The 23,990-nt window shown below is 44.5% G+C and overlaps 1 protein-coding gene and 1 long non-coding RNA gene across 6 annotated transcripts in view; one reads left to right on the forward strand and one right to left on the reverse strand.

The window, feature by feature from the left end:
• The window catches only part of LOC145915865 (agrin-like), a 53,352-nt gene that overhangs the window by 27,852 nt on the left and 1,510 nt on the right, over positions 1 to 23,990 (reverse strand). For 4 of the 5 annotated variants that reach the window (XM_083002761.1, XM_083002760.1, XM_083002758.1 and 1 more), the window contains exons 4-6: positions 2,241 to 2,276; positions 1,796 to 2,020; positions 929 to 1,024 (exon numbers count right to left, since the gene is read on the reverse strand). In XM_083002761.1, the coding sequence (XP_082858887.1) occupies positions 929 to 1,024; positions 1,796 to 2,020; positions 2,241 to 2,276 (357 nt within the window). The remainder of the gene's footprint in view (positions 1 to 928; positions 1,025 to 1,795; positions 2,021 to 2,240; positions 2,277 to 23,990) is intronic. The other variant, XM_083002759.1, reaches the window with a different exon arrangement.
• On the forward strand, positions 15,620 to 16,658 carry LOC145915922 (uncharacterized). Its single transcript, XR_014404229.1, has 4 exons — positions 15,620 to 15,768; positions 15,931 to 15,997; positions 16,105 to 16,193; positions 16,506 to 16,658. It is a non-coding gene; the product is annotated as an uncharacterized LOC145915922 (long non-coding RNA).

The raw sequence follows: 23,990 nt of genomic DNA on the forward strand, positions 1-23,990 counted from the left end.
TTGACAAACCTAACCTGGCAGAACAAATTGCCTAATTGCCCTGGGAGACCGCCAGTCTGTTATCGCCTGTTTTATTAGCCCTTCAGTTGTAACCACTTCGCAGTATCGGTCCGCGATTGAAGCTGATCTCCCTGGCGTGTATTCTCGATATATTCGGTAATTGATGTACAAAACGACGTAACGCGATATAAAACACTCCAGGGAACAGTTTCTCTCTGAACCGGCTTATTAAAAAGGCCTCGGTGACCGTAAAGTGTGACGTGTTTATTAAGATTTAGTGCAACAATGTACAATCTATGTACTTGGGCTGGGCATTGTAACTTTTGGGAGTGCGGATTAGTGATGATGTAATTCTGAGAAAGATGTGGCGCAATGCTTCAGTTGTTAAACATGTCCCATGAAATTCATCCTGGGATGTCGCGATAGCTTGTAAACACCAAACTTTGAGAAAAACATGCGCGTTATCTCCGATTCTAGATCTGTGTTTCGTAACCGGGGGATTGGTTCACTCCAGTGTAAAAGGAATTTTTGAACGAATGAAATTCTTTTCACTGTATGGCTGACAGTCAAATACTACCATTATTTTTTAAGATTTGTCCAAAGTTTTAACAAGCAACAATTGTCTTTGGCATCTTCAAAACAGGTCGCGCAATTCCTTAAATTCAGTGTATCCTGCTGTAATGAATACAATTTCTGCAAATTTCAGTGGAGGAAAAAGGGTTAAGAAGAACTGATCTATGCCCAGAGGAGATCAGGTTTTCTACCAAAAAGCCACAAACACAATAAACTACTACCAGCGAGCACAGCACACCACTAACAACATTCTAAAAGCCATCAGCCGCTAAACTACCAAGACACAGTGGCAACTCGGTGAAAACCTTCTAACACGAACTACTGCACGCAACTAAATGAGGGTCACAACACATACCACGTGACCAGTGGTCGACCACAGCGTAAAGGTCGTCGTTATCTACAACCGACAAAGTGGTCGGTTTTATGTGAAGATGGGGTCGGGTTGTTTTGGCTGAAATGAAACGCACAAGTTAGTGGGCACGATGGGAAGTGTGAATTCTTGACCAACACGAAGCACCCTCTGCTGAGTATGTATATTACAGTTAGATGGTTAATGACGTGTAAGGAATTCGATGGAGCTCATTGTACAAAGGTAAGATGTCATCAAAATCTAACTTAATTTTTCCCATTAAGTCGAAACCCTGGTAGAATTAGCGCCCACAAATGACAGCTATATGTGAAATTACAATGAAAATGTGGTCAAAATGAAATGTACACTATTATGTTGCTATTTTACGCTACAGTGGCGATCGCGTTCTTTACCGCAACTCATCGAAATAACTCATTGCGACATCCAAGCCGGGGCGTTCGAAATTCACTTCCCAATAGTCGGGCTTAATATCTCCATCACAAAGGGGGTGAGAACGGTCGCATTGAATCGCGCCAGATCGAATGCGTTGGACAAAGGAGTCGCGAAGCTCGCTACACGGAAACTTATCGCAGTTCGCTTCGTGTGAAAGTGAGTGCCTGGGCGTAACGCAACACCGCCTTCTCACAAAGCGATCCAAAATGTGTAGACTACAGGAAATCGAATTGCTCTGTGCTTTTAATTACACCAACTCGCTCAGTAACTGCTCGGGTTTGGAGTTTGAAAACATGGCGGTGTCTTTGAACTTTAACAATGTCGCCAATAGACCGTAACGCGCCTGCGCAATAAGGCATCACTTTATGATTTCAAAAAGATTAGTAGCGCGTCATAAAGTATAGAAGTTCAGTAGCTCACCACATGGCGTTTCCTCGACAATTCTAATGCGTCGTTGCGACATGCACTCCGCTGACCGCAGCCTGCACTCGTTGGGGTAGGTGATCCCGTCCGAGCCACAGAGCGGAGCGAAGAGTTCATCTTCAACTTCGGAGGAACAGGAAACCGGGGGACACATACACGTTGCGTTGCCCTCAATTGAGCTACAGGTCGAGCCGAACCCACAAAGGACATTTATACATGGGTCTGTGGAAACAAAATAGCAAGTTCCATGATTTTTTCCATGAGTTTGAATTTATTGCCCAGTGTATTTGAACATATAGTGTTGCGAACCGTACGCATCGGTAGCATGTGGTCATAGCGCGTTGGTAACATATAGTCTTAAAAAATGATCTGACGTCATGCTGGATTTAGAGATACGTTTATGCCAATTACGCACATATTTCGTAAGAATACAAAAACGTACCTGGTTTCTTCTTAGGGGGGTCGACGATGTTCTTGCCTGTGAACAACAAAAAAAACTTTAAATCGTGGCAACACGCTCTATTTACACCTAAACACATACATCTTCGGACAAATGTCTCTTGCATAATCGCAAAAAATCGGCCCGAATAGTTTAAGCAGAGAATTTTTCCCGTTTTGCAAAAACACACCGACCACCAACAAGCGAACGGTCATCGCGGACGGCGATTCGATCACTCGATGGCGGTGCGTCTGTCGGCAAATACCCGAGTACACCTGTGCCTGAACCCAACATAAAACGCTAATCCCGCCCGCAAAGAACAAAGGTAGATGAACGACAAGAGTGGAAAAACAGCAGATGTTTTGCTTAGGAAGTTTGGCGGAAAATCGATTTCATGCCTCACTGGAACTTGCATGCAGTGACGTTCGTTTTGCCGAGTGTGCTTAAATCTTTCACCTGTTAGGGGTTTTCAATTATGATGATTTTGTGTTTGGACTGAAGCTGCCCCCGGATATCTCCGTTAAACTGTGTGGCAGGTTTTGAATGGCGTCAGTGTTTGACTTGACTGCTTTGAATCTCAAACCACTTAACATTAAAGGTTTTTTAGAATTTTTTTGCCATACTGATTTCGATTCGAACCCTGATTGTCTCGTACACGGATTTCATTCAGGTTTTTTGTTTGGTTTATGAGTCAAACGCCCTGACCGATGCCCCAATCTCAAGTCAAAGTCCAGCACCATTCACTTGCGCACATTCGCCAATCGCAATAACGTCTTGGATTTGATGGCACCAAGATTTACGAAAGGTAAACAAACGCATCAGTGGATGTCAACTACCGCCTCAATGTCACATCTCCACAAACAGCAACACGCAAGTTGTGACGTTTTAACTCCGAGCCCACTCCTCGCTTGACATTCGTCACCTGGCATCGTAGTTCAAATAAATAAGTCTATATGCGCCGGAGCGGTTATCGGAAACCGTCTTGTTTCCTTCATAATATCCGTGTGTTGTGACCACAGAAGATCGCCTAAAACGCTACGTCATTGCCAAGCACAGCGAACCGCGTCCGGCCAATCAACGAGCCGCAACCGAGCTAGTGACAAAAGACAGTCGGGACGTCCCGATGGAAATGTCAACGGGCGGTCTCCAAAGCACTAAACCACTGGGCTAGGACATAACTAATTGTTGAGAACCTGAAAAGTCCAAAAATACAGAATGTTTTAGTTGACGGAAAAATTACAACCACGTAAGAAATGCATATACGTTTGTAGAGTTGCGACAATATGACTTCACAGAAACAAAATATTTTTCTGCATACGCGGGTATATTTAAAAGTCGATTCGTTTTTCTCAAATTTCCTCCGTACGAAAGGAACATCTCTTTAAACACAATTAAGCAGAGGTTTGAACACAAACGCGACATGGTCGCCGACAACCCGATGCGAAGTGTGCAGTGAAATCCTCGGTGTATGTCGAGATCGCGTGACCGATGTAAAACAACGGGCTCGGAGTCAAAGTCAATAGGCTTGCCCGATCACGCCAAGTGCACAGGCGACCACGTGTTAAGGACAAATCACTTTCTTGGCGTTGACGTCTCGCCAACGTCAGATATATACGTTATTTACAAACAGACACTCGGAAAATTTCGCACATTATTTGGATAGAGAATATTGATACGGTGGGAATCAACTTGTGGTGCTCGGTGGTGACCGATGGTCTGTTTTTACAACTATACTTAAAAATGCAGACAGACGATCAGCGTCAGTGCGAACTTTTTGTTTTGTTAAAATAATATTGAACGTCTATATTCGTTCACACTGACTGTGATCCTCTGCCAAATTTCACAGTATTTTTTTGCATTTGGTTTTAATATTAAATAAAAATTTGAAAAAACTCCATTGCAAAAATATACGATCCCCAATGACCAAAACAAGACTGCAGTTAGCAGCAACAACAAACAGGCAGCACTAAATTCCTCCAGGAGTCAGAAAGATTGGGGTGCTTACCGACATAGTTCGGCCGACATGCAAACAAATTATGCCCGGATTCAGCTTATTAGGATGCCGCGGAGGGTTTCGAAGCACCCGACTACCGCACCGGGCTTAACTAACCGAACGTGGCGGTTGTGCAAGCAACAGACGATCACTTCCACGCGTCAAACCGCGTGGCTGCATGACCAATTGGCTCATTTTTACGACATTTGTGCTTCTTTATTATACCAACTTCAGCGGATTGAAAAACCTTGATGTGGAAAGTAGTAAGTTTGTGGGCATGTGGTACGGGGTAACGTTCCTTGTCGTACTGATGTATGCGAGGAAAAACATTGCTGCACTTGGTTATAGAGTAATGTATTGATATTAGGCATGGAAATTACGCTTTTTATGTGAAATATCGTTTTTGTAACTTGACGTTTTGGAGTTCCTCATCAATTAAAATACCCTGGCAGTGTTCCGGGAATAAAATGTTTGGGAAACACTGCTCTACAAGATCAGCGAAAAGTCAGAAAAAATACCCCTGGCAGTCGGCAAACATGCCTGTTTTTCTGCACGTGGCAGTGTCGAGTTTCGGTGAAGATTCGGGTCTGGTTGGCGCTGTTATTTTGACCTGGGTCTGTTTCAGTTTAAAGTTGGCCACCACATTCACAGTTCCGCGCGTCCACTTAGCGCAGGTAAACAGGCGACCACACACGCGTTCGCTCGGGATGAGGCTGAGGCTCCCGCAACTGTGACAGACTGACAGACACGGTGAGCCGTTGTATTGGTTGTGAGTGGTGACATGCGACTGATACAGACGAAAAAACAGGGGAGCTCAAATGTTTTTTTTTCGTATTTTGACGTGGTGCGTTGTGTCAGCTCCCTGGGAGTGGTAGAGGGTGTGAATTGGTAACATGCAAAGAGTCCGCCAGGTGAATACGGCTTGGGATTCTACGTTTAATTACCACCGCTAGCTAGCAGCTGACACACCAGCGAAAAAATGTGGATAAATACGTCTGCAGAGAGTTTGCACAATTTAAGGTCAGACGCAACAGGAACTCGAGGTAAATAATTTATTCTTTTGGTTCGGCGTTCACACAAAAAACTGGGAAAGCAACTATCAGACTGAACCGCCACACCTGCCTATGCAGGAGTTTGCGAGTGCGAGGAACAATCGCTCGGCACGTTCGCCGCTCAGGAAAGCCGCAGTCGCCCTCAGGAAGCCAAATTTGGCGACTGGCGTCTGCGGGCGCTACTTTTATTCTGCGAGTCTCGGGTCACACTGTAAAAAGCCAACAAAGCGGGCGTTGAAACCTGGTTCACTACAATATATGTTGTTTGTTTTGAATGAGTATCTAGAGGTTGGCTTCAACTGACAGCGGCAATAATTCTCTTGCATCTCTTGCTAAAATGCATTGAACACACCTACTGTATACTTGTACTTGGATTTCAACATAAACATTACACAACATGCGGTATCATGTCAAGCATTGAAACGAAAAAGTGTCATTCGAAGCAAGACTGTCGAACACTGTCCTTTTTTATGGAAACGGGAGAAACGTAACACGTAAATGTTGATTTTCACTTCATAAACCAACAGCATACAACCAATATCCACGAAACTGCAATATTTCTCCAACAAGTTCAAAAGATGCTTTCAAAACCTGAGGTCACGCGCAATACTACACTGTTAACATAGTGCATGAGCAATAGGTGTTCCTTGCGGCAACCGGATCGCGGGGTAAAGTCATTGGACCCCCAGTGACCCGCACGCAAGTGCAACTAATTAACCAGGATGATCCATGAACGGCAATGAAGCGTGACTACTTAGCATAATGTCTACAAGGGGAACAGCACTGATGTGTGCAGGAGGTTCCGCCAATTACTACCACTTTCTGTTATGGGGGGGTTCGGTTTCGTTGGTTTAGGGCAGGTCAATTGGGGGGAGTGATCGAATTAGCGATTACCAAAACTTGGCGAAGTCTGTGGGGGGGAAACAGCGTTGAACCCAAACCTGCCGCTGCGTGATTGTGGCAAAATATTTAGAAAATAGCGGTTGGTCAAACCACCGGAAATCAATCATTATCAAAGTGGGTGAAAAAACAGTGACGCCGGCGGTTTTTGATCTGGAAAACTTACGACAAAAGCCGTAAAATACACGAAAGTTGAATATAGAAATGAATTAAAGCAATTAGGAAGAAAGCAATTTTTTACATTAAAGACCCTATCCTCCAACGAAAAACACTGCAGCACAGAATACCTTGAGACTACAAGTTTTTGGTGCATTTTCTTATCAAGTAGATGGCCGCTGCAAAACATCTGTACCTAATCAGGCACCTTGCACAGCAGGTAATGTTTATTGACACAACGGGACATATAGCGTGAGCGGGATTCCAGTCGGCTTTGCCGTTGCAACGATTAGGCGGCCAAATCCACAACACGCATAACTCCACGCTGGGCTGCCACAAGAACGTAGGTAAAGATGGTTCAGGGCTTATACGATTAACAGTGCAGGTTGGACAACAAGCAACAGCGGGCCACGGGTCGCTTCTCCAACGCTTAATGAGAGCTTTGTCCCGATGGCAGATCAAGGAGTTTTCATTCTTCGCGCGGTGAAATGTTTGTTGCCGAAACATGATTAGGACGTCGACCGCGATTCGGTGCCGTGCGCTTGGAACGGAAGGATTTTGGTCTCGTTGCGCGTTTCTGGGGACCTGTACGCGGCTGTGTTTGATTTTCTCTGCGCCGATGCAGGTTTACAGTAGGACATGAAGGAAGCAGACGAACAAGATGAACACGGAGGGTTAAAAGTCGTCTGTTGGTTCAGAATGTTACAAGGTTAGGTTAGTCTAATTCCACCATCCTTTTCAACGTTTTTGGAGCGGGGCTTAGGATAACCTTCAAACTTAACCAAGTAAACAAGTCACATCAATCGGCAAGCACGTAATATTGTGTTTTCATTTGGCACGACTACCGCACAGTAGAGGAGAATCACAAGCCTTTGCCTCGTTGGCATGCATTTTCCATCCTTCAAAATTACCGCCAAAACATGCATTAAAAAGACGATTGCTCGTGGTTTGCAGAGTAGAGGAACTCCACTAAACGTTCAGCAATGAATCACTTCCAAGTTCGACGGCCCTAAGACAGCAGGCACACTTCCAATACAAGCCCTTGTACCTGTCGGGCGCGTTGTGTAACTGCTAATGAGGCTGATCCATCAGCCGAGGTCCGGCGGCCTCCACGTTTTCGTAGCGTTCGTGATACGGAAACAGCGGCTTAAGGCCCAAGGCCGTTGACGCTTTGAAGTCGTCAGCGTTTATGAATGTTATATCGGGTCCTATTGCACAGACGTTGTTCCGCCAGGGCTGACAAGCTTGTTTAGTAGGTAATAAATACAGTTGTTTAACGATCAAGTTTCATTACAAATTCTAGCGGGTATGCGAACAAAGGCAGGTACAAAAGCAGCAGTTTGGCGTATTATCATCAGTTGAATCCAGAAACAGCAACATTACTACGCATGGATCTCAAGTAATTTACCCATTCTGCCTTTAAATCACCACAGCCCAATTGTCAACATATTCCGCCTTTGCATTGTTGAATTTTGAACAGCTTTTAAACAGAATATAACGTTGTTTATCAATAAGCGACTTTTACACATTCCGAGTTATTGCCCAATATCTGGAGGTTGCTCAGGGGAAAGTGTATGACGTTCAGGATTGTTGGAAACTCGCTTTTTACGGCCAGCGACGAACTTCCGTCAAAACTCTCTTATGTTTCGTAGCATAAGAGCCACGAGTGGTCAGTTCCGACCAACGGGTCCGGTTGTCGTTTCACATGCAGTTGCTCGTGACGTAACAATACAAGTAAAGCGTGCGTATCATCGCACTCCAATCGCCCGAATCGTAAACAAAGCCTTTGGAGGTAAGCGGCCGTCCTTCCTATAGGGACTTGTCAGATTACCTCCGGTTTGTTGGAGTTTTTTCAATATAGGCTCGCCCCGGGGTCAGGCGAACTAGTGGTCAAATTCACTGATACCGTGAAAAATGTTCGCGTTGAGCAAAAGAATAGACAGGAATAGACAGGTAAGATGGGCTTGCAAATGTGTCGGACTCGAAAATCGTAGTGAAATCGGGATGTTTCGAAAAAAGATTAGCAAACATTCAAATTACACAGAAAACTTTACAAACTTAATTATAACACTTCAGTGATATTTATTAGGGAAAGCGCCCAGAACAACTAAAGTTAACAAGAAGTCCTGAGCAAGCCGAAATAAATTGTTTGAATACACTTCTACCTTGCGATCACTCGGTGAACAAAGAGAACTCAAGTAACACTTTGTCCGAAGGCGAAAACATGCGGTATGGTGACTCAGTATTTCAGCCTGTACGAAAGAGAACCAAAACCCAGTTCGTCGAAAACCTGCCATTGCCTCAACCAGGGCCCACGCCTGCGCAACCTTATTGGCCATTTTCAATGGCGTTACGTCACCGATTCTGGGCGGCAACAGTGTAGCATTGGTCACGGTTCGTGATACTGAATGTTCGTAATCCTACATAAGGAAGGGCAGAGCACCTGGGTCGTTCCCCGCCGAGGTATTTGCGGGACACCATTGTGGCGCTTATTGTATGACAATCATGCTGTTGACATTCGCCGAACAAAAGCGACTACAGATTAATATTTGGTTAGGGGACCAGTCCCAGCACATCTCACAAAGTACTGGCATTTATAAAGCACCATCGAAATGGTCGGGCTGAGGAGGTAACGTCATCATAAAGTTGACAACTTACCTATGGTTTAGGCTTCACCAAAACCCCACCCTAGCGAAAGTCAAGGTATATCGACTTTCCTCAGGCTTATAATCGAAACAATATCGAAAAACGTCAAAAGAAAAAGATTTCCGATGACGTAACGTCTTTATCCTTCTACAGAAATCGTCCGTAAAACGAGCGACACGCGACACTAATGCCTTATCATGAGGCAATGGGTACTCGGAAGCGATCTCCGACAAAAGGCCTGGGTTTACATTATTAATGATTCCGAAATTGCTTCGAAGTCGTCCGATGGCAAGTTGAAAGTTGGTGGCATGAAAGGGAAGGCATGCGATCGTGGCTTTTTCAAAGCTGTTTTTTTTTGTGCATGAATAAAGCATGCGAATATATAGATGAGGAAGATGGGGCTGTTTTGCTCGCGGCAGATGCCGTCGAACTACAAGACAAAAATCTGTATTTGGAAACAAACGACACTTGGGAGACCTTTGGTGTAGCAGTTTTTTGCCTGGTATGTTTTCATCTGCGGTAACACAAAAAAATAACGACCAGACAGCAAAGCGACATAAAACCACAGATAAAAAGGCTGCCCATTGCCCCACATTGTGCAACATGCTGTTTCATGGCTTGTCATGCAGTCTTTATTATTTCAGAAAGTGTCGATCATTTAATCAGTAAAAAAACATGAATGCTGTGCTATAGGAAGCACACAGCAGTATATTGTACAATATATTTCTCCCCAAACCTCCGCATACCAAAATGGAACCGTACATCACACAGTGCCGGTTGCATAGCGGGTCCGACAAACCGGCGACAAAACTATGGGTCAGTTGTCGACATTTCCGGGACTGTCTGTGGACAAAACTGACCCCCGACACCGTCTCTCGGAATCATGCGAGAAAAAAACGCACTCGTTCACCATGAGACGCCCCGCTGACAGTCAACGTGATATTGATCGACGTCAACGCTGATCGACGTGCGTTAGTTATTTTGCGGGAGGGGTATTTATTTGTAGAACTCCCTGTTGTGATTTCCACGAAGAAAAAATTTCAGGGCTGGTGAAAAGAGTGGAGACACCGGCGTCGTTTGACCTGGGCGAAGCGGGGATACGTATGCACAACGCGGGGATAAGAGATATATCAGCTGGCTTTTGGCACGATAATAAACAATAGGCGTCGCAAACTTTGCCAGATAAGAATACTGAATCTGCTGTAATTACAAGGGGCGCAATTCAAAGGCGCCGATGGACGTGCACAGCACATGGCGTGGTTTTCATTGTTTTGGTTGGCATCGAACAAAAATACACGGACCAGATAAACAAAAAATACACCGCCATTTTGCAGTGCGGAGCTTTCGTGACATTTTGGTCCAAAGTTCATACCATAGGCAGGACTGACGATTCAGCAGTCCAGCCAAAGCAGACACTCCCTCGATATGGGTGGACAAGCGTAAGTGGTTTTTGTCTCGGATGGAACAACTTAGCCTGAGCAAGACGTTTTTAAATCAAAAGCCAACCAAACATAACTATTAACCTGTTCCTAATGAAAATCTGACAACACCTATACGAGTGTGTTGGTCATCGGCACAAACTTGGCTGATACGTGTGTAAAACCACGACGACAACAGGAACTGCGGAAGGAAACCTATCCACAGCAGATAGGCCAGAAGGACTCCGTTGGCGCGCGCCGGGAGACGCCGGACCGGTCATCACTTACGTGCCTGCTGCCGACTTCCGTAATCCCCCCAAGAGCCCGTGCACCGTAAATACGCTCAGAGAAGCAACTGTACACGTTTACTCTGTGTGGTAAGGGGTTCATGCATGGGGCCAAGGAGTGATTGGATTAAGTTGAGTGAGGGGCCTGTGTTCGAAGTTAGGGTGACGGACGCGCGTGGATGGGGGTCCTTGTTTCTATATAATTCCCGTATAGTGCGGTGCTGCGAGCTTATACAGTGGCGAACTAACAAAACACCAAACAATTGTGGACGAAGCGCACGAGCCACGGTTGTAGCATGCTGCTGCTGACTGATGGTCCTTGCTCCGCTTGGCCGTAAGCCCGAAACGTCAGGTTGCACATTGGGTAACTTCAATCATTGTGCAATGGAACGGGTATGGAGATTTGGTTGCGGCACGTAACATTTGGCGTGCAGATGTGTTAGTTTTCAATCTTAATGTACGTTTGTGTTGTTATTTTCATGTGTGGAAGGAAGGGCAGGGTGGATTTTTGTGGAATACCAAACCCCGCTGACATCGACAAGAATGACGCCCATCGGCCTTTTCATGAAGTCTGGGTAACTAAAATCATGCACAGTTTGTGGACGGGCGGTTAAGAACAGGATTTACAGCACATGAGATGTACAAGGTCCCACGTCGAGTGTGGGCGACAAACGGAGACGTTAAGCGTGGTAAAAAATCTGCAAAACACGAAGAGTGAATAACAAGATCAACTGCTCCGTCCTCAAATTGCGTTGAGTCATCCCCATTACCGGAGCCGGGGCATACCTGTCGATTGTTGAAGTGTGGGCAGAAAACAAGCGAAAACTTCGTCATACAAATTCCACGTTTAGAGATTTTTAGAGATTTGACGGATGCGAGGTGGGCGGAAGAGTGCAATTTCCACAAAGGCCACGCTTCTATTTTCGCTTTCCTCGCGGTCGACCAGAGGCGCCGAAACATGCAGACGCCAACAACGGCTTCAATTGAGGCCGACCGAAACCAGTCGGCGCAGGAAATGCAGAGGAAAGACGATGTATGCCAAGCTTGCCTCGCAATGATATTGTGCACACATCCGTTAAAGCTACGAAGCGCCATGATGTATCGCTGACATTTGCGCACCGACGAAAGTTAGTTAATTGAAACGTCACAGTTCCTGTATTTCACTTTGAAGGGTGTCGGAAAATAAAATGAAGATAGTCCTTCTCAAATGGCATTGACTTAAACTGCGTTGTTATTAATGGACAAACAAAAGCGCAATGGAAAATAATAAGGAAAGTATCCATTAGGACTGAGAAGCAAACCAAAATTATATAATCCGCATTCACCTCATATATCAGCTGTGGTAAAATTTCGCACAGCACTGTTGAAAATATACTAAACACGAGAAAAACTTTGCAAAGTCACGAAAACGAAAGAATTGCAAATCCATAGTCCCTGTGGTCGCTTACAGGTACTGGGGCGTGAAGATTGTCTATGGGAAAGTTCGCGCGCCTGGTTTAAGAAATCCATCGCCCAGCAATGAATGTACAAGCGTGGGCGGCGGGGGCGGCGACGGCGACTGGAAAAAAATCTTACGATTCTGGGGAGTTTGCTATTTGCTCAATAAACAGTCGAACCACGGAAGAATGGACACTCGGGCGATCGACTTTGGCGGGTGGTCTAAGCGGTAGGTCGACAGGTCGCTCTTGACGCCTGCCTTAATATTTACCGAGGCGGTGGCGCTTAAACGCTGGAAGCTGACGAGAAACCCGACTTTTCCGCCTGAAGCTTTGTCAGACTAGCGTTTTTGCGCTGGGTTTTCGACTTGCACGGATGTCGACTTCAACCGCAAGACTCATTTACAATATAACCGTCTAGCATTCGAAAGCAATTACGTCACGTCTGGATACCTCCACCATGGAGTGCGCTTAATGGAAACAAATGGCAGATGTGTGTTGTAATTGCGCCCGGGTTGAGTGGCTCAACAGGAGCCCACGCTTTTAGCAGTTAACAACTTTTCGGTATTTGCGGCTGCCTTCTCAAACACCCTACACAAAAGGGCCTCTTCCGAGTCCTGGCGCGACCAAGTTCAGTGGGACCTTGTCGAGTATCCTCTTCGTGCAACCCGAGATCACTTTAAGCGGCTCAATGGCCTGGTCCTGGTTGATTTTACAAGTAGCCACCAGTTTACACCACGCTAGCGATGACGCGAGTTTACGCTCGGGTGGTTTCGTTGTGACGTAAGCGTTTGGCGGCGGGAGAAGTGTCAGCAAACAAGTTCGCACTACTGCTGCGCAGACATCATGTTAGCAGCGTAACTGTAACCAGGAAGGAATATATTGTGGTTGATAGTTTGATTGTGATTTTCTCGACCGGTGCAGTAATACATAATTATGCTAATAAAACCTTTTGAGCAGTAAGTTTATTGTAGCTGCCTCGGCGTTTTTCACGAACACAAGACTAGAGTCACCGGATTTATACCCACTTGAATGTAGGACAACTTACAGCGCCCCACGTATGAAAAAGGCTGAAACCGTTGTCGAAAAATCAAAGGCGGCCATACGACGACACCGGTGATGCTTATTGCGGAGATTGCAATCTGAAAGGTCGCGCGAGCCTTCAAGCGTCGTTGGTGTGCACTAAAAACCGTGCGCATTGACTGTAAAGGCAACGTCGGCCTTTGTTGATAGACGCTCGAGCAGCGTGTCCGTCGCACAAATGCAGGAAAGGACAATGGCGGCGCGCGCGCCGATGGATCGGTCACTTTACGACCGGCAGTAAATTTGTCGCCGAAGATGGGGCAGACGATTCCGACAGCAAGGCACATGCTGGCGCCCTATACGGTCGACGGTAATTTCGTGAAAAACGTGAATCGGCCTTAAGGGACCGTAGATATAGGTTCAAATCCTTACACGCTACACGAAACAATCTCGTCACGCCACATTGAATCCAACATCATGTGATATTTGACAACGCAGAAGGGCAATGCGTCACCCAAGTCGAACCGGGCCAGTTACTTTAACGTTCAACTTTTTTAATATTTGTTTGCGTTTCAGCGGTTTCCGACACAGGAAGGGGAGAAGCGAAAGTCGACTGCAAGAGTCAAAGCATTCGCAGCTCCGATTTCAGCCCCACGAGCACAAAAGCGGGGTTATCCGCGGCGATCGACGGCTCCCGATGCCGGGGTGTCTTGCGGTTGGGAAGGGCGCGGGGGAACAACATGCCGAAACCACATGTAATGCGGCCCGGGATCAAGGGGTCTCAAACAGCCAAGCCGGAGAGACGACGGCGCTGTCTTCATCCAATCATGTGTAATTCCTGACAAACATACAACACGTCGGCTGCACCACGTTGGCGGAATGGGATCAAATAACGGGAAATTGGGAAGGCATGGAGACTTGCCCTATAAGCGCGCTCGAAACAATAGCGCGCCCTGTTTTAGTTTTGACCCAATGTAAACATAGGAAGTAATGGGATTTCATCTCTGATCGGTGGATGTTTTTGGAATAAAAGTGGGATTGTCGTTTACACAATGAGTACACACAATACCGCCGCCACACTGCGGCAAAAAATATTCTGTATTCCTTCGGTTAAGTCAACGTGTATTTGCACGCTAAAGAAACTACTGCACTCATAATTGTTGCGAATGCGAAACCGAGGTAAGGTCATCGATTTTTCTGCTGATTTTCTCCCCTTTAATGAATCCGGACACGCGAGGTCAACACCAAGTTGTGTCTGTTAAAAGCGACTAAGTACAACTTGCCTTAACTTAATTGCTTTAAACAAGAAAATAATTCCTTCGCTTTCAAATTTCTTAATTTAAAACGCTTAATTCGAAGTATAAACGGGATGCACGAATTCAACGATAGAAAGAATGTAATATTCCAAGATGAGGACAACACTGGGCTCGTATACAGACGGGCGCCAAACACCTTAAAGCATGACTTTCACCCTGTTATTGAGGTAATGTTACGCAGGACAGCTAATATACTTGGCCAATTGTAGCTGCTGTGTTACACTAGAAAATTAGACGTGTTGTTTTGACACTGCTACGTGTTGAAATGACACACTTCTGTGTTGCCAAACGTGTTGTTTTATAAGCACCGAGTGAAAACAACACGCTTGATGTGTATTTCTAACACGGCGGTGTGTGTTTTAGCGTTAAAATCTGCAAACAACACGTGTGTTCTTTGGAAACAACACGGCAGTTTCTGGCAAACGTGTTGCAAATTTGCATAATAACACATCAACGTGTTATATGCACTAATGTTAGCAACACGCTTTCCGTGTTGTCATCAGACATCTATGTTTGCATAGGATATTTACGGTCAAAATTCGAAGGCTGGTGACAAGATAAATTACTAAAGAAGTGTTTTATATTGCATATCAATATTTCTATTGAAGTAAGTATTGGCGATGGGAAATGCCCAACATGTATTCCTCTATCATAATGTATTTTAAATTACGTCATAAAGCAAGCAATCAGTAAAATGCATTAATGCTGATTTTACTGCTAAGCACAGTTGTATGCGCAATTGCTAGTGCATAATTAAGAGCGTTTTGAGTTAGATATTATCAAACTATACTCCTTTCGTTTAAGGGCATTGCGAGTAAAATTTAGGTTCTCTCGCCCACGTTTCGAAAACGCACAATCCGAAGCATGGGGATCCAGCAAATGTAAGTATAAATTAATTACTACCTACTTATTTGTCCATTATTTTTAAACGTAAATAAACTGTATTAATACAATAACATCTTGTAATGTCAGATTGTTATAAACTTGGACGCTGAGAATTTTTGGGACTGTGTAGACAAGGTTTTATTTACCCCTTGCCTTGAAAATATTTCGGCGGGAATTTGTGGCGAAATGTTTCAAAGCAGCTTGCCAGGTTGGCTTGTATGTTAACTATGTTGTTTCAACTACAAGGGTAAGTCGTGCCACTTCGTTTTTAGCTATGTTTAAATGTGTATTTTGCCATTTTTAATATGAGCTGTTTGGTTTGCAAAATTCTTTTAGGTTATCTTGTATAAACTAGGTCCTTGTATACTGTTGATCAACTTGTTGTAATACAAATTGTGGATTAGATGGATCACCCTGAGGTTAGTTTCAAGCACTTTATCAACATGTGTGCTTTTTAAGCATGTGCTTTTATTCACTTCATTAACAATTGCATGTACAATAAACCAAACACCAGGCACTTTAAAACATACATAACAATAAATGTTGTGCAGATGTTATTTTTGTTGTTGAATGTTTTGTAGATTGTCTTACTTGCTGGTTTGGGCCTGATACCAGAAGAATATGTTGACACATGAAAAGTAATGTTCAGTAAGTATTGTCATTTCTTATCAAAGTAACAAATATAGCATTTTTGTGTTCTGTATTTCGCCTTTGCCCTTCGGCAAATAAAATTTTTCAACAACAATTCCTTTTAGGTTAATTAATGTTGGGGTGGACATCATGAAGATACAAAGGAAAAAGTAATATCAGCAAGCATTCTACTGCCATTTTTGTTCTGACGAAGGTAAATATTTTTTTTATTCACAAACTATAAGTTAGTTTTGTAAGTAGTATGTATGAAGCCGCTTACAAAAACAAGTTACTGAAAATGCTCATTTTGTGGTAGCAAATTACTATATGGCATTCTTGTTTTCCATTAATTCGCATATTCGAAGGCTGAAAACATGTTGGTGATAATTCATATTCATACATTGACTTTTCAAGGCAAAGTTGTATTGTTGTCTCAATTTTGACATGGTTTTAAAAATAACTAATTGTGTTAATGTCAATGCTATTTTCATATATTTTATCTTATGCCTATTTATTTTCTTTTCAGAATGAACAGCCCAAGATGCTAGCCCATGCTTGTATTGTAATCAATACAAATAATGTTGGGTTCATTGGACTGATGTCCATTGCTGTGGATATCTCTATATAAAGTAAAGCTACCAAACATATTTGCTTGGTTGGCTGTTCATTATAGTTTGATTTTGTACTTTGCAGCCATAAAAAGTTAACATAGTTGAAATTAATGCCTTAGACAAATTTCTAAAACAACTGTTGACTTTGACATTTTGCATGTTCAACACAAAAATGTGCATGATATGTATTTCAACTACTTATGCTACTTGATGGTTTCAAATTTGGTTATAGTTAGTGCCATATACAAATTTTCACAGTTGTATTTGTTTTTCTGCATCTCGTTCCAGTCCCTTTCAATTGCCTTTACTATTGTAATACAACTTGGTGCATATATAACTGTGTGGTTTGAAACAACACGCATTTCCCGTGTAATGGGCTTGTAGCCGTATACGACACATTACACGCGTGTTGTTTAGGCAGGATCGCAGATTTTCACGGCAAAACAACACGTTAGGTGTGTCAGAACATTCACAGGGAGAAACAACACGGCTGTTATGCAACACGTGTACAGTGTTGTATACGGCTACAGAATTGCCGTGTTGAAACAACACGTTTCACTTTTCTAGTGTAATTGGTGCTTGAATTGTGTTTATTCGATAACCAAATAGTAATCGCGAAATAGGTTTAAAAAGTTAAACATAAGTAATAAATCGTTCATGCAAGTACACATGTAGGTTTTTTGTTATGGCCACAACACTTGCCCATTTTACGTGCATTGCAAAAAAACATTATAGTTGTGCCACAAGCATAAAATAACAATGGAAGTGAATCAATGTTTGAAGACTGCTGCTACAAGCCTGGGTTGCGCACAATGCCGGGACCTCGCAACAGACGCATTATGCTCGGTTTGTCGACGGCAAACATGCAAACAGACGGGCCATGGCAACCAAATTGCCCCACTTTGCGTCCATTGCATTCACCCGAGAAGGCGGGTCCCGTGGTTTGTCTGGTTTGTCGGTCACACACAATGGACGCACGTAAACGAAAACGCGATTTTGGCCTATTTCAAAACACCTATCTCAACCACAAGGAACCCATGGCGCGGTTGGAGGGACAAGTCGGCTTTGAATATGCCCGATGATGGGGCCTTGACAGTGGTTATTTCGAGGTGTAGAAAGGTGGGTGAGCTGTTGAACGCTCGTGATGGGGACAATACGTTTCCGTTTCTGGGAATGTCACCTATTGTGTCGGGGTATTTAGAAAAGCCGTCGTGCGAACGTGTAATTTTGAATGCTAAGCGGTTGGCGCACGTTTGCCCACTGTCCGAAGAACAGTGAAAGAATGCGTGTTTTTTGCGACTTGATCGTTTCCTCTCGCCGTCCTTTAACAAATGACTGACAACTGAGGTTGAAGGACGTGAAAAAAAGCCAGGAAAAACGCCCAGTGGTAAACTGCTGCATAGTCCAGGAGGTACTGAGGAAATCTACCGACAAACTGATTGACAAAAAGTTAACAGTCAAGGGGTCCATCATCCTTTGTTGTTACGTGTCTTGTGTCAAAGAGTCAAGATTAAGCACTTCACATTCCTAAACAAACGATACTACATCCATGTATGAGTGAATATCACTGTTATGACAAATCATAGTTTCACACTTGAGTTCACTATCGAACGGGGTAGGTCAACAAATCGTCCCGCTGAGCGAATTCCGATCAAGGGGTTCGCAAGGGTCTAACAAATTAGCTAATCAAGTAATAGCGCACGGTCGATAATCCCTTAAGTGGTGAGCGCGCTTCGCAGTTCGAGTTAAGCGTTATCGATCCGCGAAGTCAATCGGATTTGTACGAGATCGATCTGACCAAAGTCACGGAGCGCTGCTTGATTAAAATACATGGAGATGACTTAGAGTGAAAAAGCGGATCGCACTGTGAGATCGTTGGAGAGCCACGCTGCGATAATCTGGATACAATTTCTCGGGGCATGACTTGAAAAATGCACAACAAGGTTCGTTTTTCGGTAAATTAGGAAACAGAGAAGTTCGACTTGACGATGAACGTCAACAAGTGTGAATATAATTCCACTTCCTTCTTGAAGATTGTTGTCGAGAATTTCCAGCGAAAAAAAAAACATTTTCGATTTGCCAGTTGAGTGTGCAATGGATGTTTAAAAAGCAACAAAGAAACAAAAGTAATCATTATATGTTAGGCTCATACGCAAACCTTAATGGATATTTTGACAAAACATTCATCGCGGTTGGAACACGAAACACTCACAAATGCGTTCCTAACCATAATGTTAGCCAGCAGACTATTGAAGGAATCGTCGATCGTATCGTCAGCATTGCATTGCCTTCATTGCCAACCGATCTTGTTTGGCAAAATCTAATGATACCTTTGTTACATGCAAAGTGACGGAATTCGAGATATGACACAGCGGCGCGAATCATTTGATCAAACAACAGCCCGGGTCGCGACAAACAGCGATCACGTCGATGCACTCCCCCATCGTCGCTAAACGCGTTCGACAAACAAGTTAACTTGATAAGCGGGCGGCATCATCATGGAGGGGAGCAGCATTGCGTTGACTTTGCTCATTAGGCTGAGACCTGGACAAACAGGTTCACGACCCGATCAGGACAGAGCTCGACTTGTCCCCCAAGCAAAGGACAAACATATTGGTTTAGTAAACTTGTGCTCCACAAAACTCGCAGACGATGAGGAGTTTTCGAAATGAAAACACCACTGTTCAATTATTCACGTGGTACAGCTGCAGTGATCTAGCCGATTCATTTTTCTAAACAATAAGAAAACGATGAGGTAATACGGAAAGCTGATTACCACCACTTACAGACAAAAAACGTGTTCGCCTTTTCATTTCCAGCTACAGCCGATTGACATCGACCTAACACGAAAAAACGTAAATCGCGCTCGCTGAATCCGACCGCTTAAACGGGCGAATTGACAAACCAGTTCACAGCTATTGCTGAAGCTGTCCGTCAACTGAAGACCAACTCAGAACGATTGGCGGGCATTGAACGATCCGTGTGGTCTTCCTAAGCATCCACGACGTGACATAATCTTTAATCAAAGCCGTTTAGCTGCGTCATAACTCATCGGCTGATCTCGCCTACCGCGCAGTCTTCCTTGTGAGGTCCGTAATCAGCCTCGAAACGGATAATTTTAAACCTTTGGTTAGTTTGTCTGATGTTTTGGGTGAAAACACGGCGCTGTGGCGGAAGGGCAGTAATGCAGACGCATTTGCTGATCGCGGTACGTGTGGTCCCTCTTCACTGCGGGATCGCTAAGCCCGAATTTGGGCAAAGCATTAAATCTGGGCCGAGGTCGTTTATCTCAAGAGAAAAGGCTTTTTGGGTAACAAGTTCGTGTAAAAAAATCCACAAACAGCTTCTGTAACACTTGAAACCAAGAGAGCAACATTAACATATCTTCTTCTGAAAGAAGGTACAATATCTTCCCAAGACCTAAGCTCGTGGCGAGCTTTCTTGGGAGTTCTGGAGCACGTGGCATCCCTCGCCACTTCGGCCCCACGACCTCGTCACTATTGTGTTTCCGACCCATTCAGACCACAATCAGATGTGAGATATTGCCCGGATCACGCTCAACCGAGTTTTCAAGCGCTCGTAACCGCTGATGTGAACAGTTGAGCAGTCCAACGGTTTGTCCGAGTCTCGGGAGCAGTTAACGTCGGTCTATAATGACAGTTGCAAGGGCCCGCGACGCTATGGGTGGCTACACTTTTACCACAAGGCAATTACTTGACACCGGCGAGTCTAATTGTGGAAACGCTTATAAATGGTGGTCTATTGTTTTAGCGTCGACCGCGGTGTGTCATCTGTCAAGCGATGCGGCACAGAATGCGACATGCACCGATACATGACCTCCATAACCACGTCTGCACTTAATCATTTTGCTCTGTCGCAAACAACAGGTTTCAAAAGGCTTCCTTGTGCAATTTTGCGAAATTCTTGGCTTCGTAAATTTAAAAATGAAATTTTACCCGCTTTGTAGCGGTAACTGCTAAAAATCGACAGCCAAAAAATAGAAGTACCTTTTGCCAAGTCTGGGTTGGGGTTAAATTGACACCACAAATACAGGAGTACAATAGCTTCCTCAGTACGGAAGGCGGCAAGGTGATGACGTATGCTGGTAGTGACATCCGAGAGGACGGGACGCGTGTTTAGACGACAAATTTCGAGCATGAGAAAGCGCTACAAGGTTTGTTGTATAGACCATTGTCGCTCGTCACTTTGTATGTTGGTTGTCACATATTTCGTAACCACTTTGTGTGGCATACCAACCACGTTGATTTCACCTTCTGACAACGTCTACGAAGAGCTGCGCTGACGTTAACTGCAGGTGCAGGTGCAGGAACCGCCAAAATCGTGCGGTTTTGATGTACAGATGCTTGCTGTGCTTACGGCGTAACGGAATATTCAAGTAAATTCGAAATGTCGATCACATTGGCAACGACTTCAGATTTTGAAACCAAAGCATGACGGAATAATTTCCGTGTTTACATTGGTGTGTTATTGGACACATAAGATGCGAACATACGTTGAAAATTCCCCTTTCACTGACTTTCAGAAAATCGACAACAAAACCTACTTCGGGCACCAGTACCAGAGGAACCTGCAATTTTCCACACAATACACTGGCATTGGTCACGCAGTTTTCACATTGAATAGAAATGTCCCGCATTGACACAGCAGCAGGTCTAACCCCACACGTCGCCCAAGGTTGTCATTACACGCCTGTGTGCCCCACAATGCATCCTAAGCTCCAGATTTTGCGAACCTCCAAGCTACTTTCTATAACAATTTTATTATTGCACGATTGTTTATGTCCAGACCACAGCACGTGACTGGGGTCGACCTTTGCTTTGTTATGGCGTGGTGCTTAACGTCTCCGGTTGGCGCGTTATTAATATGAGCTGAAAGACAACCAAGCGTTTGAAGTTTTGCCAATTAAGATATAGTGGACATTAGGCTTGTGAGATATAAACCATGGTACGAACAAAGTTTTCATTGTTGGAACAGAACATTGAGTGGGACAAATCCATCTGCATATATTCGACTTTATATTGAATAACATTACATACGTCACATATGGGAGAGATCATACGTAACAGTCCATATTGAATGGTTTCTTCGTCATAATAAATACATCACATCCAAGTCCCCAGGTTTTGCCCTGATTTGGTAACGCTATTAAGAAATGACGTCATGTAATGCGGTAAGTCACAGCGGTCATTGAACGGAGACCCTTGAACGAATTTAAACGAGACCAGAGTTCAATTTCAGAGGAAACGCAGGTCGCGCGTTCGTTGCTCGCCTTGCGCTTAAATGCGCACCACGTCATTCATGTTAGGCCGTGCATCTAGAGGAAAGTGGTTTGTCACAGAGAACCGGAACTTGACGTGGTATTCGAACAATTTCAGGCGATTTCTTCGCTGTGATTTTGGATCGAAATCTGACACATCTTGTAAAACTTGGCTCCGTTGCAACCCAGCAACCACAGCGCTCAAGTCAGAAACGCGTCGCCGGCAGTAGAAATTACATTTAACCATGTTGCAGGATTCCATGTCGGCCAAACAACGAAAAATCACCACCACATGAGGAAATGCGATCATTCGGGATTTTAATAAAAGCGTTAACTTAAGGCATTCTTAAATCAGCCCCCGGCCGTAATCTATAGTCAACCAAACCCATTCAAGTCAAAGCCTTCGCGACCGCATTACTCTATCCGTAAGCTCACAATAGTTATGGATCACAGGCAAGCCCCAGTCTTACAGCCGCCTTTCGTGCGATTCAAGCGTGTTTCGGAACGCGAAAAAGCGTACACACGTACAGGCTCAGCTCCGCCCTTATCTGCACAAGGAATCTGTACACACAGCAACGCGCCGCGACCGTAAAGGGACGATAACTGTACGTTCAGATCGAATTGAACTCGTGTCGACGGCGTTTGGGTTCCTTTTAGGAAGTACGGAAGCCAGATATGAGAACACGCCTCTGAGGGCCAGGTTAGAATGTAGCAATCGCTATTAGGGCCGGATTTGATGCCACTGCCTCAAACCATTTATAATTATTTTCGAAGTGATATCGTATATCGCATTTAGTTCAGTTGGGAAAAATCGTATCAACAAAATATTTTAGACACAAATAAGTAAAAACAATTTCCCAATGCTAACAGACGTATGTATTCCAAAAAGAAAAAGCCTGCCAGGATTTCGTAGTCTTATGCAACACGTATGTTGACCGTGCATTTCAACGATCACCTGCATTAGAGACACCCTTTACTTAAAAGCGACAGTTAAACGGCGCAGCGCGAAGGAAACCTGCAGGCTCATAAGTCCGAGACCCGACGATTAACCCGCGTAAGCCCAAAAGCGGGCGTATAATCAACGGGCTCTGGTGCTGCTTGCCAGTTGCTCGCCACCGTTTCACCGCCGGCGTAAATTTCTTTGCGAGCGCAGTCAAGAAGACGGTCGTTTCCGCGATGCTCAAGTCGTCGAAGGCCGTGACTAACGACATCCACGTTTTTTGTCCCTCGGGCGCGCGCAGACGCCGATTTAAGTAATGGTCACTTTGCCAAGGTGGCCCGTGAAACTGTAGCGGATGAAATGGACGCGTATGTGTAATAAAGGAAGATTCCAATGATGTTTCTTTGACCACGCCCAAGTTTGCAAATATATGACAAATGGTCTGTTGACATGTGCTAAACTGTTGATTTGCTTAACTTTTTTCAGTGGAAATGCATAATTCAGTATTTTCTCAAAAAGTGGTTATTTAAACCTTTACCCTGTTGCGAATAATTAAATTTGGAATTCGGCAAAAAAGGAAGCACGCAAATGTTTTACAAAAACGACTGCAGCAACCACTGTGGAAAGTATTGTGAATTAAGCGAATGTATTGCGACTAAGTTTTGACTTATACCTTGGGGATTCAAAAGCTCGCGACAGCACGTCAAACAACGTACAATGAATCAATCCATTTGGTCGAAACCGCGAGCTGTGTTGGCGGATTATTGGGTCCGATGAGAAACGCATTAGCGCGGCCTCAAGGCACAGTTGCCCGATTTGCGCCAAATACCAAAGCAATTCAAAGCGAGGAACAACCCTTGCAGGCGGGACTGCTCAATCGTAGGCGACGGTAGGGTGTACGGGCGTGAACGCAGGATAGTTGTTGACATACCTCAAGTGCCTTTTATCGGCGCGTACAGGCGGGCGAGCAAGGGCCAATGAAAAGATCACGACATTTAATAAAGGCGTGCAACGGGGGCTATACTGCCGACTCCCTTCGAAAAATTTGCGAATTCTTTTCTGCGTTCCGGTGGAATAAATTAACACTGCATGTGGAAGGATGCCGGGCGGTGACGTTAAACGAAGCCCAGCGCAGTGCTCACAACGAGTACGGGCTTGCGTCAGACAAGCCGGAAACCAAAA

Source organism: Ascidia mentula, chromosome 1 (assembly GCF_947561715.1).
Source record: "Ascidia mentula chromosome 1, kaAscMent1.1, whole genome shotgun sequence".
Lineage (NCBI taxonomy): Eukaryota > Metazoa > Chordata > Ascidiacea > Phlebobranchia > Ascidiidae > Ascidia > Ascidia mentula.